Source organism: Artibeus jamaicensis, unplaced genomic scaffold, assembly GCF_021234435.1.
Source record: "Artibeus jamaicensis isolate MK-2021 breed Jamaican fruit bat unplaced genomic scaffold, CSHL_Jam_final contig_581, whole genome shotgun sequence".
Classification (NCBI taxonomy): Eukaryota; Metazoa; Chordata; class Mammalia; order Chiroptera; family Phyllostomidae; genus Artibeus; species Artibeus jamaicensis.
This window is the reverse complement of record NW_026521892.1, coordinates 37,505-56,164: the sequence shown is the minus strand read 5'-3', so window position 1 is coordinate 56,164 and position 18,660 is coordinate 37,505. Positions and strand designations below refer to the sequence as shown.

Sequence of the window (18,660 nt, the reverse complement as noted above, 5' to 3'; positions counted from 1 at the left end):
TAGACACAGACATGGAACATTTATATTACCAGAGAAAAGTTCTATTGGACAATACTGCTTAGAAAGTCACAATATTGATTAGAAAACATTTATCTGAGAAGAAATACTCACTAATAGAATTTGCACTTCCCAGCTGTATTTTTATAAAAACGATTACTATAAACTGACAGGCTTAGTAATAATTAGCTTCTTTCAAAGTAATTTGTATTGAAAAATTTTTTTACTAAAGTAATGGGACTGAAAAATTATAGTTAGGATGGTTGAATTTAAATTTTTCGTCTGAAATACTATTTTTCAAAAAAAAACTTTTGAGATTACAAACCTCAGTTGAGTGTCCAATATGATGACAGGGACTAATGTACTTAACAAATGTTTACTGAGCACTTACTATGCATAAGGCATTGGACCAGAAACTCTGTATAATAAATTGAATTTTTTAAAGAAAGCCTCCAACTCTAAAAAAGCTGATAAATTTCACAGGGAAGCTATATACAAAATATAAAATACAAAACAGGGTCAAATGAATAGAACAAGCAAAGATGAAGTATCTTCCATCAGCTCAATGTGTAAGTTATGGTAGAGCAAATGGTATCAAATATAGCCAGACATTAAGACAGATTTCACTGGTCAAACAAAATGACAGTACCCAGGGAAAGAAGAAAAAACCGTTAAAAGTAAAATTCGAAATTACCTGTTTCTGTCTTGATGCCATTCTAATCCTGGCTGCTTCTTCTTGGGGATGGAGTAGCACTGAACTCTGAGCTACTGCTGTGGTAGGTTCAGTCTCATTTATTTCTAAGAGGATCCCCAAAACAAAAATTAGTTTCAGTAATTTAGAATTTTGACACCACTGTAATGCTCTTTATTCATTATATGTAATTTTAGTAGAAAAAGATTTGAAGAGCCAAGCCAGTTTAATCTCAGGATGTAAATAAAAACAAATACCTTGTTCCTTTTTAGAGTCTGCATCACATAAAATTGGTTGATCTTCACTAGTAAGTGGTCCAGAGTCAACTGTTAACGTATCACTTTCAACAACTGTAATAGACATTTTATTATGAACATATTATCACTGGTAAGCTTAAATCTGAACAAAAGTAACAAAAATCTGCATTCAGATTAACTATTCAATTTCGGTCCACCTGAATGTTTTATTTAAGATCCGGTCACCATGAAACCTGAGCCTAATATAAGGAGACAGATGGAAGACTAAAATTGTACACAAAAAGGAAAACATAACTCAGAACCATTAGGAGAGCATGCTGACAGCTTCAAACACAATGAAAAAGCATAAAAGGAGAATAAGCAAAGCACCATAGTTTAAAGAAAAGCTAAAGAAATTTAAATGTATCTGTGACATATTTAGCTATTATAATTTGTATTACTTATGAAACCAAAGCAGAGAAGACAGTCAAGCAATCACATCGGGGTGGCCAGAAACTTTGCACCAAGCATTCCCTCAGCATCTCCTTATGTGCTGCATGCTTGGGACAGTGGTAAATAAGAAATGGCCTCAAGGAGGTTTTACAGGGTGAGTGAGGAAACATGTAATTATCCCAGCAGAACACAGAAAGTCACAGACTATGGTAAGTACTATATAAGAGAAATAAAGCATTTGCAATAGAGAATTACAAGGGAATCTGAATTAGACTAGGGCTCAGATGAGATTTCTCTCAGGAAAGAATACTTAAGCAGACACCTGAAAGGTAACGAAGAACCAGCCATAAATTAAGCAGTTATGAATACCCTGTGAGGATAAAAACAATTTGGCTCATTCGAGGAACTGAAAGAGGATCAATATACATGGGGTGTAATTAAGTAAGGGGGAAAATGAAGATGAGGCTAGAGAAAGCTACTCAAACAAGGCCTTTTTAAAAATAACCTGGTTGTGAAGACGAAAGAGCCCCCTTTTAGTGCAACTTCGATGGCCTCTCCTTTTTACTGCCTTTGCTGTCTGCCCTTCTCCACCCATTTTCTAAATGCCGGACTCCCTCCGATGGTCTTATAAGCCCTCTTCTCACTGAATTTTTTCCCCTAAGAGTTCTTCTGTACCCATGGCTTTAATTATCATACGTATGTCTGACTTTCAAACTTACCTCTCTTGCTTTAAGTTACTCAATTAACTAAACAAATGTTAACTGAACACCTTTTATCTATATGGCACTAGTCTAGGCTCTGGGATATAGCAATGAACAAAATCAAGTTCCTAGCCTCATGGAGGTATATTGTATCAAGATAAGGAGCAAATACACAAAAGAGTAAATTTATGGTCCATCAGGTGTTGATGAGAGATATGGAGAAAAAGCCAGGTAAAGGAGAGAGGGAGTAAAGGGCATGGGGGAGGGGGAGGGATGGAAGTTTGCGGGTTCGTATGGAGTGGTAAGAGAAGGCTTTACTAAGAAAGCAACAGCTGAGCCAATATATGAAGGGGGAGACTGAGTCATTAAAATGTCCAAGAGCGTTCTGGCCAAAAAGACCAGCAACTGTAAAGACTCTCAGAGTCTTGTTGCTGTGTCTGAGGAATACTGAGAAAGCCAGTGCCCACGGTTGGGCAGGTGTAGAGAAAGAAGTCAGAGAGAGAACAAGGGTGAAAGAAATGATGGGGCAGGTAGGTGTGTGTGCAGATAATATAAGGCTTTGATGTCACCGCAAGCACTGGGTTTTTACTGAGTTCGATGAGCTACTGGAAGGCTTCCCTCCTAGGAAGCATCTGAGCTGATGCACATTTTAACAGAAGTGCTCTGGTAGGAGAGTCACTCACTGAACTTTTTTTTTTTTTTAACATTTATTGCTTTTAAGTAGCAGCATTATGGGCTCTAGAATATCGTCTTGCTTTTGACCTGTTCTTTGATTTTTCAGGAATGACATATTTTTAAGTAACTCAGAAAGGGTTTCTGGACCACGAAATGAGACTAATAAACAGATCCACCTTGTTCCTGCCCAGAGGATAATGTTCCCTCTTCAACAGCAGTTGTTTCTGACTCAACTGTTGGTGCTTTACTCTCAGTTTCTGCTTTACTCTCAGTTTCACTAGCAGTCGTAATTGTTTCACTTTCATCCTCAGACATGGATTTAATTGTCCAGAGAGATTTCTGGCTTCGGATCTTATTTAATAATTTTTTAAAAAGAATTTTTGAAGGGAGCTGCTGGGTCTTCATTGTCAAGGGAACTAAAAGAAAAGAAGAAAACTTACTCAGCACCTATTATGTATCTGGCAAATTGTTCTATCTTTATACTTAGTTACTGCTATAACTACTAGTTAAAAGCACAAGTTTATTTCCCCCACTATTTATAATTTAACAGTATGTACAATGTTATTCAACCCTAACCACAATAATTTTTTAACTTTAAATAAAGATAATAGACTTAAACTATTTACCAACAATATGCATTCAACACAAATTTCAAGCTTAAAAATGTAGCAGGAACATGTTTATTCTGCTAGTTAAATGATGACAGAATGCAAACTCTGAATCTGTAAGATTAACTCTGAAAATATGTGCTGTTAAATTCTATAATCCAAGCTAGAGAAGGGTCCTAATTATGGCACTGTACTTAATAGACTACAGAGGAAAGCAGTACCAGTTAGAACCAGTTAGAACCAGTTAGAACTTGATTTGGGAGCAAATCAAGTACTCCCAAATTATTCCTGGTACTATCTGGGAAAATTTCTCCCAGATAGAGAAATCTCTTTGGTTTAAAGACATCTCTTTGGTTTAAAATTCTTAAGTTGTTTCCTCAAAACATCTTTCCATATGGGCTGATAGTACAATGCCAAAATTCAATACAGTACTAACAATTCTCTAAGGGGACAAAACTGTTTCACATGAACAGTTTTCTGATGTAAGGAATGAAATTTAAGAAATCTACAGAGGTTGAAAACTGGCAGACTCCAGTTTTGTCTGACCACATTTTCCTTTAAACTTTCTGAGTTATAACTTACAAACAATAAAGTGCAAAAACTAAGTGTACAGCTCAATGAATTTTACATACATCAATGCAACCACATCCGGGTCATTATGCAAACCACGTCCAGCACCTAGACAACTCCTTCATGCCCCTTCCAGCCACTGCGCCCCTAAAGATAACCGCTATTCTACTTTGAGAGCAGATGACTTTTTCCTGTTTTTTTTTTTCTCTTTAACTTCATAGAAATATGAAATTACACTCAGGTATTCTTTTCTGCCTGGCTTCTCTCACTCACCATTAGTCTATAACTCACTCGTTTTTTAAGAAACAAATTAATTGACAACATTTAAAAATAAGCACTTTAAAAACAATAATATTCTTAGGTTCTTTTGAAAAATCAAGAGAGTTGTCAACACCAAGCCAGCAATCCCAAATGGGATCAACAGGAACTGAGGCGTAACTGTCTCCTTAGATAGGCAAGACTTGCAACCCTGGCAAACTAGAGATCTGAAGGATATTCCCTACGGAAAAAACTCAAAGAGCTGGATGAAACAGTAAAGTTTCTTCTTAAAGGCTCTGATTTCGCAAGAAAATATGGTTCCACAGAGGCCAGAAATGAAGCGTAAGTGGGAATTATGGAAAGCAACAAGCCCCAAAACCATATTCTCAAGTTCATGCCAAACCACAATAACCTTACACTTCGGACAGCAGTGTAGGCCTAACAGTACGGATACTGCCCAGAGCTCTCCCTCAAGAAGCCCAATCGGAGACCCACATAAAGGTGGAAGCCCAAAGGGCTAACTACCCAGTGTAGGGTGCAAATGCTAAGAAAGCCCAGGTGATTTTGAACCAAGGCCATACTACAAGGTATGGGGGTAAAAAGGGATCAAAATGAAGAAGACCTGGTCTCTAAGAAGATGTAGAATAAAAGAGAGGGAGGTGTTAGAGTTAACTCGTTGGTTGGCTTAAATAACAGTAGACTGTGGTATCACTTACTAAGGATGAAGACAGACAGACAAAGCTTCAAGAGGCAAAAGACAACCAACTTACTGTAAAGACTTGAGTTTTAAGTACCCATGCAACAGACGGCCCAGTAAAAAGGTTTAGAATGGTGAAGGCAGAGATGCAGTGTGGAAGAGATCTAAGTGTGCACGATTCATCACTGCACAGGAAGTGCCCAGGCATAATTAACACAGTAGGATGTGTATGGTGCTTTGATGAAAGTCTAAAAAAATACTGACCTTTCAAATGAATTTAGAGTTAAGAATCTAAACCAAATAGCTTAAAACATCTTCAGACTATAGGTACATATGAACAAAAGAACTTTTCTCCTACATATATGAAAATGATCTTTAATAATGGAAATATGTAAAAATGCTCTTTCTTCCTTCCATCACTATTACCAGTAGTCACTGTTTGCACTAAATCAGACCAAACTTTTCTAATTGTTTGTGAGCAATTAGCACTTTGTTCTATCAAACAGTGTAATATTCAATTTTGAAGAAATTTTTACCGTCTGCTTCACTAGAACATATCATTTCCGCTGCTGTCATTGGGGGGTTTTCAGTTTCACCCAAATTTTCTTGTTCCATTGAAAGGTCCAGTTCTTCATCTTGGATCTGACCAGTCACAGTGGGCAAAGGCTCCGGTTCAAGGTGCAAAATCAGGTTTCCTTTCACCTCTCAATAAAGAAATACAGAGACATGTTTCCATTCCAAAATGACTAAAAAGAACTTGAACATAAACACTGAAAGGCCATTATAGTTTCGAAGTCTAAAATATGAGGTCCCCTTTCAAATGACAGACAACTCATTTCAAAACAAAAAGTGCTTCACCAATACAAATGTATTTTCCCACCAAAGCAGTTAAAAGCATCAGTGAAAGTTTATGGAAAACATCTTACTCCTGTCAGCATTGTACATGTCTTCAAAGGCAAATTCTAGCTCTCTCTGCCAGTCTTCCTTCATTTCACTGCGTCTGTACGGAAGTTCGACGAGCTGTGGCGGCATCTGTGCTACAATCCGTCTCCTACGTGCCAGGTCCTCTTGTTGTAGCTGTTTGAGTTCTTTCATTAGTTTCTCTTGATTCTTCAAGAATAAAGAGAATTAATTTGTAACAGCTGGGTCACAAATTTTGGATAGTAACATTACTAGTGAGGGAAAAGTAAAGGAATCATGAGAAGCAGGGCCTGGGGTGCCCTTCCCTCCTCTACCATTAGGCAACAAAAAGACATTAATTTATTTATTCAAAAAATATTTACTAAATGTCAGATACCATTTTTTGATGCTAGAGATACAATCACACTCCTATCCTAGAGACCAATAAACAGGGAATTAGTATTCTGTCATTAAGTATTGTACTCTAAGATGGTGGGTGGTACTGATTACACCACAAGCTTCAAAAGTTACAGTTCTTCTTTCTCAGGAAAGCCACGACAGTAGGTCTCATACAAGTTGCCATGTAACTTATATACAATGTCCTGTAGTGTACTCTGTGCCAGTTCCCCATGAAGACAGCAGCATATACCAGTGTCAGGTCAGCACCATGACCCAGAGTGCCTGTGGTCTAACAGATGATACTTGTTACTTCAGACTCTTAGGAATCACCATGATTAAAGTGGATCTGTATGTATCTCTTTAAGTACAAAGAGCCTGGCTAACTTGGAAGTAAAGCAAGAGTTTCAGTGAGGTTGTCTAACAGAATTCTGGTGGTGGAAGCTACAGAGGGGGCGTAAAAGAAAACCTGATTCCTTGGGATGAGGATTTAGCCAGATAAAAATGAGTGCGGAGGGAGTATAAGAAAGAAACAACCACTACAGCACCGAAGTATGGAAATGAAGGCATTGGGTATTCAGAGAAAGTACACCGTCATTTTAGATAGGACATAGAGGGCAAGGTTACTAAAGGAAAAAATATAAAGCAGAAAAGGCAAGTAGAGGCCAAACACGAGTTACAATAGACACTAGCAGGAAATAAGGCCCCTGGGGCACAATGGGGTCTACAGTAGAAAGGTTCGGACAGGGAAAAGGAAACGCTCGAACAGCAAAGGGACTGCAGGACTGTGATGGCGTTTTTGTCTACAAAAAGGTGGGCAGCCTGTATAACAAAATGTCAAGTGATAACATACACACAACTACTTAGTCTCATATAAAGTTTTAAATATTTTATCATTTGGAGATGAAATTTTTTGCCATGCCCTGAAAAAGAATCAAATTATGAACAAATTCACTTCATTTATGTTAAGTTTCAAATCATCTCATTAAATTAACTTCAATGTTACTTGAATAAGAACACTATTTCTGGCTCATTGAAAGCTTGGCCGATTTTTCTACTTGATTGTTTATAACAACAACTCCCATCACCAATGGCATTTACTGTGAACTTACGAAATTTAAAGCACGGCTCTAGGAGCTTTTTTAAGCTCATTTAATCCTCACAAAACAGATGATGAAACTGAACTCAGAGAGGTTGGGTAACCTGCCTGAGATCAAACAGCTAAGGAGTGAAGAGACAAAAATCTGGGCTGACTACGGAGTCTGCTTACTTCACCACTAGACACTGCTGATTTGTGGAGAAGTGCTCAGTTTATCATGCTTTCACATTTTTTACTATAGGTTTAAGCCTTAGATGAGAGTTGCTGATAATAATTCAGATATTCAGTTATTTTAGTCATAATTTACTCCCAGTTTTTATAAACACTAAAATTTAAGAGAGAAGGTCATAATTCAGTTCAAACTATACAAATTAATAAGATAAGGCATTTTACCAGTAAATTTGATTTTAAAAAGAAAGGTACTTAATTCCCACAGAAGCACTTAAAAACTTTCTCAGATGAGCATTTAAAACATCCAAATGCATGAGTCAAACTCAAGACATAAAATCAGACTTCTAAAAAGATGAATCGTTTTCATGCTGTTTGAAGAATAAACACTCATTGAATAGGCCGGACAAAAGTAAAGCTAAAACTGTTCGGCGATTTTCATTACACATATTTTGCAGGCAGCAACAGCCATTTTCAAAGCTCCTGCCAGGAAGGATCATGAGTGTACCTCTGAATTAACACTGTGAAGCCAGCGTGTGCTGCGCTCAATAAATATTTAATGAATTGAACCCTAAAACGGAGAACACAAATGCACTGCAAATAATTAGAAAAGTGATTAATTTCTTCTCAGGCTATTTTTGAACTGATTAAAATATTTAACTTTTAACAAATTCATCATTAGTAAAGATTTTAGAACAGCAATATACTGTAAGTAAAACCAGCTTCACCTATTTGAAACAAGAGGTAAAAGTTAGGAAATTTGAAGTCATATGACTCACAGACTCTATTTTTCACATTCGTCATACCTCCTTACTTTGAGCCCATTGACTAATCAGTTCTGCACTGCTATTGATGAGGCTATCAGTAGTGTCACAGCCAAAATTTAATTCTCACCTGTGCCAAATGGATCTTTTTCATTGCTTGGAAACCGCGTACTTGTGCCTTCTCACTCTGCTCCATTCTCTCTTTCGCTGCTTGTTTTTGTACTTCTTCCAGTCTTTTAGCTTCTTCTTCAGCAGCCAAATGAGGATCTGGCTAGCAGTCAATCAAAAATATTTAAGGCAATTTAAAAGTATAAAACAAAGAGATTACAAAAAAACCCCAACTTTAAAATCATGTTTTTCTTTTTTTTTTAAAGCAAATTTTTAAAGATTTTATTTATTTATTTTTAGAGAGAGGGGAAGGGAAGAAGAAAGAGAGGGAGTGAAACATCAATGTGTGGTTGCCTCTCACATGCCTCCTACTGGGGACTTGATCTTCAACTGGGAATCGAACCTGCAACCTTTTGATTTGCAGGCCCACACGCAATACAGTGAGCTACACCAGCCAGGGCTAAAATCATGTTTTTCTACTTATATAAAATTAAATAATAAGAGCTGTGTTTTTTGTTAGACTGTCAAATAAAAAAATGACAACAGCCAACACAACAATAGCCATCTGGTGTGAATGAATCAAAATTATGCTTATATTTTTGTCAGAATAATTAAAAATGTATTTTTGGCGTGCTGCAGAATTTTAGTAAATAGTGTATAAGAGGGGGACACTCCCCAAAAAGGAATTATCTTCTGGAGGGCAGGCCCCTTGTAGCACAGGCTTCCCCTGCTAGGTGAGTGTTCTAGGAACCCAAGTGTGTCAGTGTACCAGCTGGCATTGTTTTGAGAGGCTGTGTTCAGCTTCAATTAATTTTTTTGAAGATTCTTTTAACACATCTGCTCATTTCATGGCGGATGATTTATGAGCCCACCTGCCCACACTGTGCTGATGTTCAGCAGTTTTTGACCAAAAATGGTATGACCCCCATGCCCCACCTTCCCTATTCACCCAATCTCACCCCAAGTGACTTTTTTTATGTTTCCCCAGATAAAAAGTCCTCAAAGGGAAATGTTTTGCCAATATGGAAAAGATGAAACAAAAAATAGCAGAAGCACTAAAAAGCATCAAAATCAATGAGTTCAACTTTTTTGAGCAACAGAAGAGAAGTCTCAATAGGAGTATTGTATCACCTGGAGAGCACTTTGAAGGTCACTGAAGTTTAAACATGTAAGAATAAATACACAATTTTCTAAATAAATTCCAAGTTTTTTTGTGCCCCCCTGGTATAAGCCATGATGAAAAAGGCTGAAAATTGCTGCACTATACTCATCCAAACACATTCTTTCATCATTTTTTGTTAAGTAAAGAAACCCCATGAAAACAACTAACATTGAAAGGTAAACACCCACAAATCTCGCAGTAAAGAAACTACAAACATCAATAGTCACGTAAGTCATTTAGGGAAAGCACTGAGGCTTGTCTTTCATTTTCCACCAATATCCGCTGCTTGGCTTCAGCTTCAAGAAGACCCAATCACTCAAAACACCTACTTTAATATAATTTCTGGCTTCCTAGCAGTGTGCATAACCAAGGATTATGTGATTGTCTAGTCAGCCATCATATTCATGAACATAATAGTAGTAATGCTAAAGGGGGGAGAGGCACACAACATAATTATATCTGAATGTTCACTTTCAAGTAAACATTCCAAATGTAACTTTAGGTAAAAATCTTATGTGTTTTATATGTGAAAATTCTATTGGTCAGAAAAGAACCCCAATAATTCTACTGGTCAGTTGAAACAGTAATTAATGACAACGATGAAAGCTATTAATTATCAACTGTATCCTACACTAAAGTTGGACACCCCCTACCAAAAAAGTCTTTCTTCATCAATCTTAATTGATGAAGATAATTGAGATAAATCTACTTAAAGCTGCAAAAATGCAATACAGTATCCACAAAAGCAAGTTAGCAACAGACAGAAGTTATTGCTCCTGCATTATAATATTGAAGTTGTGATAATATTTATAATTTTAAACAAATCTCAAGATTTATTTTTATTTTTTAGAATTCTATGATGACGATACTCATTTTAGGTCTTGACTGAATGCTGATTTTAATACTTGCTATTAAGCAGTCAACCAAAACGTGTATTTGTTGCACTCCAAACTCCAGATGAATGCTATATTGAGAAAGTTTATTTTCCTAGTAGACAAATGTACAATGTGAAAAAATTTAAAACCCATTGTTACAAAGAAATAGTAGTTATAGTAACAAGATACCATCTGGCAAAAAAATTTTAAACCATAATATTCCACACAGACAAGGGTGTAATAAGATGGCCATTCTCATAAATTGCTGGTGCTTCTTAGAGGCAATTTAATGACCTACATCAAGTAGCTATATCTAATGTAGTTTGGAACCCAATAATTTCTCTTCAAGGAATCTGTTCTAAACATAATCAGATTTACAGACAAAAATGCATATTATTATGTTTAAATTATTTACAGAAGGAACAATAGAAAAATGATTAGATAAATTCTATGATGAAATATTAAGTACTTGCTAAAATGTTTCAAAAAGTATGTGTATGTTTATATACATAGACCACAATGAATTCATTAGTGTAACGAATCACATTTCCTTTCTGTGACAGAATCAGAGGTGTTTTTCTTATAGTTTTTCTTGTGTGTATAACTCCAAAATTTTCACAGAGCATGTGTTTTTTTGTTAAAAGTTTTAAAATGTTTTTTTGGTTTGCAGGTCAGTGCTCAATCCACTGAGCCAAACCAGCAAGGGCTGTTTTTGCTTTTTAAAATATAACCTTCCAAATAGGCAACTCCTTTTATTAGTCTTCAACCTCATTCAGATTAAACATGACATAATTCAAAGCATTTCTGAAAGATTTCAAAATCATTGTTAGTCTACAATGGTTAGTGAAGCTGTTCAAATTTTGACATCTGGGAAACCTACGAAGAACCAAGATAGAACTCAATTCAATGAACAGAGAAGTAATGAAGTGAGGGTCATGAACAAACATTAAGTCAAGCACCTGTTCTGTGTCTGTTTCTCTGTTCACAAAAGTGGAAAGATGATGGTAGGTAGAACTACTGGTTTTCACATTAGGAATTCTCTTTACTTCAATGTTCTGAAAGACAGAACACAGAAAATAGATTGTTAGATTAAAAGCATTAATTTTCATTTAAAACTGGATCCAATACAATTTTGTATTTTCATCTATTATCCTTATTCATTTTTTCACATAAGATCATGCCCTGAATGTCCATTAAACTTGAATTTAGGTTTAAAATCTAGATGTTGTACAGTTTAATACATTGTATCAGGAGGCACATAATAAGCTACTCCACTATTATTGATTCCAAGTTTGATCATTTGATTATGGTGGTTTATGCCCACTGATAGGAGAAAGTTCTCTTTTCTTTTCTCAAATAGAAGTAGGCCCATGAATAAATGTAGAAGGATGATAGACACCTCCCTGATGCCAATGTATCATTTCTCAGATTACTTAGTAATTGGAAAGAGAAAAATACCTTTCTGATGGCTATTTCTTATAGATAGTTTGGTCACCACTATAACCAAACCAGACAAATACAGATTATGAGAACTTCAAACTAGTGTCTTCAAAAAGTCCGAAGTAAAAGACTTGGCTAGGGTTAGGGGGAGATGATGTCCTACATTAAGAGATCAAATACACAAAACAAGCAGGAGCAATAGGTGAACCCTGACTTAGACCCTGGTTTAAAAAAAAAAAAGCTGTAAAATAAGACAATTTAGGGGCAATTGGAGTATTTTGACTAAGAGTAAACATCAAATGAATTTAAGAAACTAATGTTAACATTTTAAATGTGTTATTGTGGCTGCATACAAGAATATCCTTATTCTCACAAGAAGCATGGGGAAGTATTTAGGGTGAAATGTCATCTCTACAATTGACACTCAAATGAATACATACATACGCAACATTTGAAATCTACACACAACGCAAACAGCTATTCACTGTACTCTTCTAATTTCTCTGTATTTTGAAGATTTTCATAATAAAAAGTTGGAGGTAGGGGACAGTGTCCATCAAACACACAATTCACATTTGCCAAATAACACAGACAATTTTTCTGGCTTTTTGTACATTTTTGACTTTGGTTTGTTGGGAACACTGGAAGCTTTGACAAAGGTAAATCAAGGCATCATGGATAAAACACTGCCTGCCTTTTAACACGGTCCTGAGGGAGTAGTTGAAATCTGACTCTGCCATTTGAATCGTGGTTGGATCGAATGTGACGTGGCAGATGGCTCAACATAACAGCAGGAAGGCTCACACATGAAAGGCTTAAGAGGTGAATCCCAGGTACTTATGTTGATCACACACACATAAAATATACCCGAATACACAGTGAAGTTAGACATCCCTGCATTTGTATAGGTTTTATCTTTTCTGTGTAATTTTGATAATCATCCAAAGAGCCACCTTAATAACCAAAAAGCTAATGTGAACAAGAGAATCAATGCCTTTTAAAATTAATTTCCACTTCACTTAATAAATTGAATGTTGTTTCCAAAGTAAGCTCTAAATCACAAAACCACACATTTTACTCCCACAAAATGGGAGTAAAATCATTTTATGTAATCTTGTGTAAATTTATTAATTTACATGAACCTAATTTCTTTATCTTATAACATGGTAACTATTTACAATGTTTATACCCTGAATGTGTAAGTCTATGGAACAAATAATCCAGTTTTTTTAAAAGGGTAATTTTAAAATAATAGACAGACTATTCAGTTTTTTGAAAAATCAAAAAGATTATAGGTTTTCAAACAATAAAAAAATATTTTGAGACAAGTGGGGAAAACTGAACAGGCTGTTTTAGACGATACTGGGAATATCAGTACTAAATAAAGAAAAAGAAAAAGGTCTTTACACACTGGAGGTACATACTAAAGCATTTATGGGTAAAGTGACAACTAGCATTGTTTTAAAATACTCCAGATATACTCATGTGATACTTGTACAATTAGAATTAAGTTAAAGCAAATGATATTTTGATCTGCAGTGAATTCTAACAGTAAAGAATTATTACTACAACCCAGTTCTTCACACTCCAAGTAATTAAGTCACCTCAAAAAGAGCTGGAGGAGGAGGTGGCAGACTTGTAATTTTGGCAGATCTCTCTTTTTCCACAAGCAGTGCTTCCTTTCGAGCTTTTATGTGCCTTAAAAAACAAGAGACGTCAGGAATTACTTTCTCAGATAATATTTCTCAGTACAACCCTTTAGGTTAAAAACAGAAAAGCCAGAGAATTTCAAGAAACCCTCCAATCTGATCCCCCAGGCTCAGTGTGTGTTTAATACGGAATCTATACATAGTAGACATGTAAGAAAATGTTTACCAACTGAAAGAGATGTGTCTAAAGATGTAAGTCTCTACAGTGGGGACTGATCTAACAAACATCTAAAGTTCCTTAGTTTAGGATAGTTTTTAGAGTAAAAAACACACAAACAAACAAAACCACAAGAAATACTGATAAAGATCGGCCACAGTATAAAATGACTGTTGCTGACTATTAACAGGCTCTTTCGTTTATTTTAAATTTATTTATTTATTTTTAGAGAGAGGGAAAGGGAGGAAAAGAGTGACAGAAACATCAATGTGTGGTTGCCTCTTTAGCACTCCATACTGGGGACCTGGCCAGCAACCCAGGCGTGTGCCCTGACTGGGAATTGAACCAGCAACTCTGCTTCACAGGCTGCACTCAATCCACTGAGCAACACCAGTCAGGGCAGGCTCTTTCATTTTTTACAGCATGCAAAAATACTCACTAATGGCTTCCAAAGAGTCTATAACCTCTTTTAATGTTCTTAATTGCACTGATTTTTTTTTGTTTTTACATCATAGGCAGAGAGATTTTGGTTGACATGCATTCTGAACTAGCCATACATTTCTACATAAACTTAGTAACTGTTGCTAAAGTCAGGCTAGAAGGCAAAGTTCATTTGTTACTATGTTCACCTAAGCAAAACACCCCCTACTGCATTATCTTTAAACCAAGTTAATAAACACAATGAATATACTATGACTTTTATTTAATAACTGTTGAAACAATACCCAACACAGCCTCTACTTCTAAGTGTATCAGTTTCCATGGAGAATATGGTAGAAATTATTACTTTACCAGGTTTTTTGTTTTATTAACATTTCCTTTTGATTCTTCTGTACTTTCAGGGCCTCTTTATGCCTCGCCTCCGCTTTTCTTTTTCTTTCTGCTGCCCTCTGTGCCAGAGCATTCAAATCAGGTTCCTAAAAATATATGTAAGATAGTAAATCATGTTAAACAAGATTAAAAGGTAATATTATAAAGTACAATCCTTGGTTGCTACCCCAGTCAGGGCAAAAATCATTAATGTGGTATGCAAATGACTGAAGTTTAGGAAACACTGTACTAAAGTTCAAAGTTAATGGCAGCATAAATGAAACTACAAAAATCTGATGTTAGAACTTGAGGTCATTACTAAAAACACAGACTAAAACACGGGACCATGAAATATATTTGAATGCCATACTCTTTAAAGATATTTCTTTTCCCCAGTACTGGTCTGATATCAGAGACTTGCCTGCTTTGAAACCAGCTTGTTTATTTTGTGTGACTGTCTCTGGGAGCACAATCTAGAACAGGCATACATTGTTTCATTGCACATCATGTTATTGTACTTGATAGTGTCATTTTCACAAATTTAAGGTTTGTGGCAACCCTGAACTGAGTAAATCTATTGGCTCCATTTTTCCAACAGGCTCAGATGATGGCTATCATTTTTTAATATTAAAGTATTTTTTAGTTAAGGCATGTATATACATTGTTTTTTAGACATCAAACAAGTATACACTTTAATATTAAACTACAGTATAGTGTAAACATACCATTTATATGCACCAGGAAATCAAACAATTCACATAACTTACTGCAGTGGTCTGGAACCAAACCTGCAATATCTACAAGGTATGCCTGTATTTTTCAACCATCAATCACAATAAACAACAAATAAGGTTCAGGGAGCAGTCTCATATGCTGACTTAAGTTCTACTTTGTCTCTCTAAGAGTCATTTACTAAGTGTGAAAGAAATGCAGGTGTATGTACATTCAGCTATGTATGATGAGGTGTGTCTGGAAAAAGTTCGGCCATTGGTAATGTACCAAGAATGGTCTGTGTGACACCAAAGTAACCTGGCAGCCAAGGAGAGAGGACTGGAATGTGCATGTGTGAACAATGACAACTTCACTGTACTAGTCATTAGGGTGGTAGACACTGTTGAGTAGGCATGTGTACTGTGTGGTCCTTGCATTCAAAATGACTGAGCGAGTAGAGCAACGAATCTATATCAGATTTTTCATTAAGCTTGAACATTCCCCCATGGAAACTATTCAGATAATTCAAAAGGCTACCCCTGTGGGCAACTGGTGATTGGCAGCTTTATCATGATAATTCATCTGCTCATGTATCACATGAGCAGAGTGCAGTTTTTAGTGAAACATCAAATGACCCAGGTGACTCAGCCCCACTACAGCCCAGATTTGTTGCCCTGCAACTTCTGTCTTTTCCCAAAAGTAAAATCACTTTTGAAGGGAAGAGATTTCAGCCTTTTAGTGAGATTCAAGAAAATGTGACAGAGCAGCTGATGGTGATTGGGAGAACTGTGTGAGGTCCCAAAGTGCCCACTTTAAAGGGGACTGAAGTGCCACTGGCCTTTGTACAGTGTTTCTTGTATTTTGTATCTTCTTCAATAAATGTCTCTATTTTTCATATTACATGGCTGGAAACCTTCTGGACAGATCTCATATGTTTAGGATGTATGAGGAATGATAATGAAATGGGAAATTTGAATTCACCCCACCAAATCTTCTGGAAATAACAACTTCTGATTAAGACAGTTACTATTTTATTTACCCAGCCAGTTAAAGACTAAAAGAGAATAATGATACTTAATGAACCTAGTAACATTCTTAAATTATATTTCATTTAAAGAATTCAGGCTATCAAAACCAAATTCTATGTATGAAAACATTTTTATCAGATAGGCATTTAATAACTACAATTTATTTTTAACCAAAATTACTACTACTGTTGAACAGTTAAATAAGTGTTCACTTACATTTTCTTTCGCTTGTTGGTGTCCCTCTCCCATATTTCTTAAACTTGCCAAATACAGTTTTTCCAAGTTGTTTATTTTCTGAGTTTGTGATTCTTCCCATTCTGCCCTTAGTGCCTCTGCCAAACGAGTAAATTGCTGACTTCTCCTTTGTTTTATATCTTCTCTTATCCGTAAAGCAATATCCCTTTCTTGTTCTCGAACCTGATGAATGAATAATTAACAGATTATATGAAAAGAGTACTAAATTTTTTTTGAAAAGCTATTTGGAAATAGAAGTTTAAATGAATTCTCTTTAGGCCTATCAATTCTGAATTTCACATTTTACTAGCTAAGCTTTATGTAAAGCCAAAAAAAAAATCCAAGTGACATAGAAAAAACTAAAATCTCAGGACAACTTCTAAAATTTCCTAAATGATTAGCTATTATACCCCCCAAGCACTAATAATGGTACTGCTATTATCATTCTAATAACCTAACAGAAGACGCTAAAATGGTTAAGCATGATTTGACAAAATTTATAGCCCAGATGAATACAGATGGAACTAGATGAGAACTCCTATCTGTGGTATATCACTCCCAATTCTAAGCAGAATGGCATCTAAAATATGCTTCGCAAAGACTTAACTTTGTCTAAAGACTTCTAGAAAAGAAAAACCTACAATGTCTTAATAAATTTGCTTCGGCAGTTAATAATCTTTCCAGTAAGTCTTCTTCAAGTCATTGTAATCTTCCTGCTCTAATCTTCATCAGTTACACATTATTTTAAAAATATGTAAAAAACTACCTTCCAATAATTATTGAGTCAAATCACCCCTATCCTTGCCAAACTCCTCTTTAATCTATTTACCATTTCAGTCTATTTTTCAAATATTCCAAAATCAGTTAGTATGCAAAAATCAGGGCTCTTTATACAGCCAGGAAAGATAACATTTTATTTAGAATGCTCTAATTTAATATAAAAATATTAATAATTTAGAAGAGACAAAGAACTTAAAACTTAAAAAAAAATCTTACCTGTAGCAATCTTAGTTTTCGTCTTCTCTCAAAATCTTCTTTTAAAATGAAGGCTTCCTCATTAGGACTCAATCTCACCTTGCCAGCATTCATTACCTTTCTTTTCATTTTTGTGTTCCTTAAATATAAAGGTTCTGAATTTTTAAAAAAGAACAATGTCTATTAAAGTAGGTCAGCAAAGGTAATTTTTAAAATACATATTAATATATTTGACAATTAAAGGGCTGTACACATGCAAATAAAATAATTTGGGTAAACAGAGTCCAACTGATTTACATCTATCAATTATTAATTCAACACTCAAATGAATGGTTCTCAGATAGATGGGAAGGGGTTAAGTAGAGGATAATCAGAAACACTAGAAAAAATTTTCCCCACTGACAGCAGATTATTGTTTACCCTAGAATATCTGGGACCTGACTTATTCCTGATTGGGATTTCTAACTTACTTAGCTTAAATGTAAAAAAAGCACACACTTAAACAAATAGACTTAGCACAGAATAAATGTTTTCACAATTACAATTGAACAATTTAATAACCTGTGCACAACCAGCAAGACTGCTGCAACTGCAAGGGCTCCTGCTCCCTAGATTCAACTTCCAACCTGTGGTATACAACTTGATCACTAAATGTCGTTATATGAAGTCACATCAACCTCTGAACAGTAAACAATTCTACAAATTACAATGGTGTGATTTTTAATAATAATTTTCTGTTGTTATTGTTGTTTTTAATCCTCACCTGAGGAGTTTTATTGATTTTAGAGAGGAAGGGTGGGGAGACAGAAATGCTGATGTGAGAGAGAAACATGGATTGGTTGCCTCCTGCACACAACCCAACCAGGGATTGAACCAACAACCTAGGTATGTGCCCTCACCTGGAACTGAACCCTTAACCTTTCTGTGTATGGGACAACACTGCAACCAACTGAGCCACATGGCCACAGCAATATATAATCAATTAAAAAAATTCTCTTGGAACCATTCTGTTTGGATGAGTGGAGTGGTTAGATTCCCAGTTCTATTTTTCTAGTGGTACTGCTTACACTTGGGTGTTCTCATTCTGAGCCCAAGATTACATGCCACTATGTGGGGGGAGTGCTGGAGAGAAATGGAAAGAATGTAAGAATCAGTCAATTTCTGTGATTTGAAAACCCTTCTCAGGTCCTTCTGATATCTCTTCATTCCCATCACCAGCATTTTCAAAACTTTTGAAT

The 18,660-nt window shown here is 35.7% G+C and overlaps 1 protein-coding gene across 7 annotated transcripts in view; it reads right to left on the bottom strand.

Annotated features, from left to right (window-relative positions):
* Positions 1–18,660, bottom strand: part of CEP295 (centrosomal protein 295) — a 46,786-nt gene that overhangs the window by 25,933 nt on the left and 2,193 nt on the right. For 4 of the 7 annotated variants that reach the window (XM_037152064.2, XM_037152068.2, XM_037152066.2 and 1 more), the window contains exons 2-12: positions 17,444–17,577; positions 16,430–16,630; positions 14,457–14,581; positions 13,403–13,496; positions 11,318–11,413; positions 8,344–8,484; positions 5,813–5,996; positions 5,423–5,590; positions 2,930–3,169; positions 946–1,038; positions 692–795 (exon numbers count right to left, since the gene is read on the bottom strand). In XM_037152064.2, the coding sequence (XP_037007959.2) occupies positions 692–795; positions 946–1,038; positions 2,930–3,169; positions 5,423–5,590; positions 5,813–5,996; positions 8,344–8,484; positions 11,318–11,413; positions 13,403–13,496; positions 14,457–14,581; positions 16,430–16,630; positions 17,444–17,577 (1,580 nt within the window). Of the gene's footprint in view, positions 1–691; positions 796–945; positions 1,039–2,929; positions 3,170–5,422; positions 5,591–5,812; positions 5,997–8,343; positions 8,485–11,317; positions 11,414–13,402; positions 13,497–14,456; positions 14,582–16,429; positions 16,631–17,443; positions 17,578–18,660 lie in introns of those variants that run through there. The other 3 variants (XM_037152067.2, XM_053670360.1, XM_037152070.2) reach the window with 3 other exon arrangements.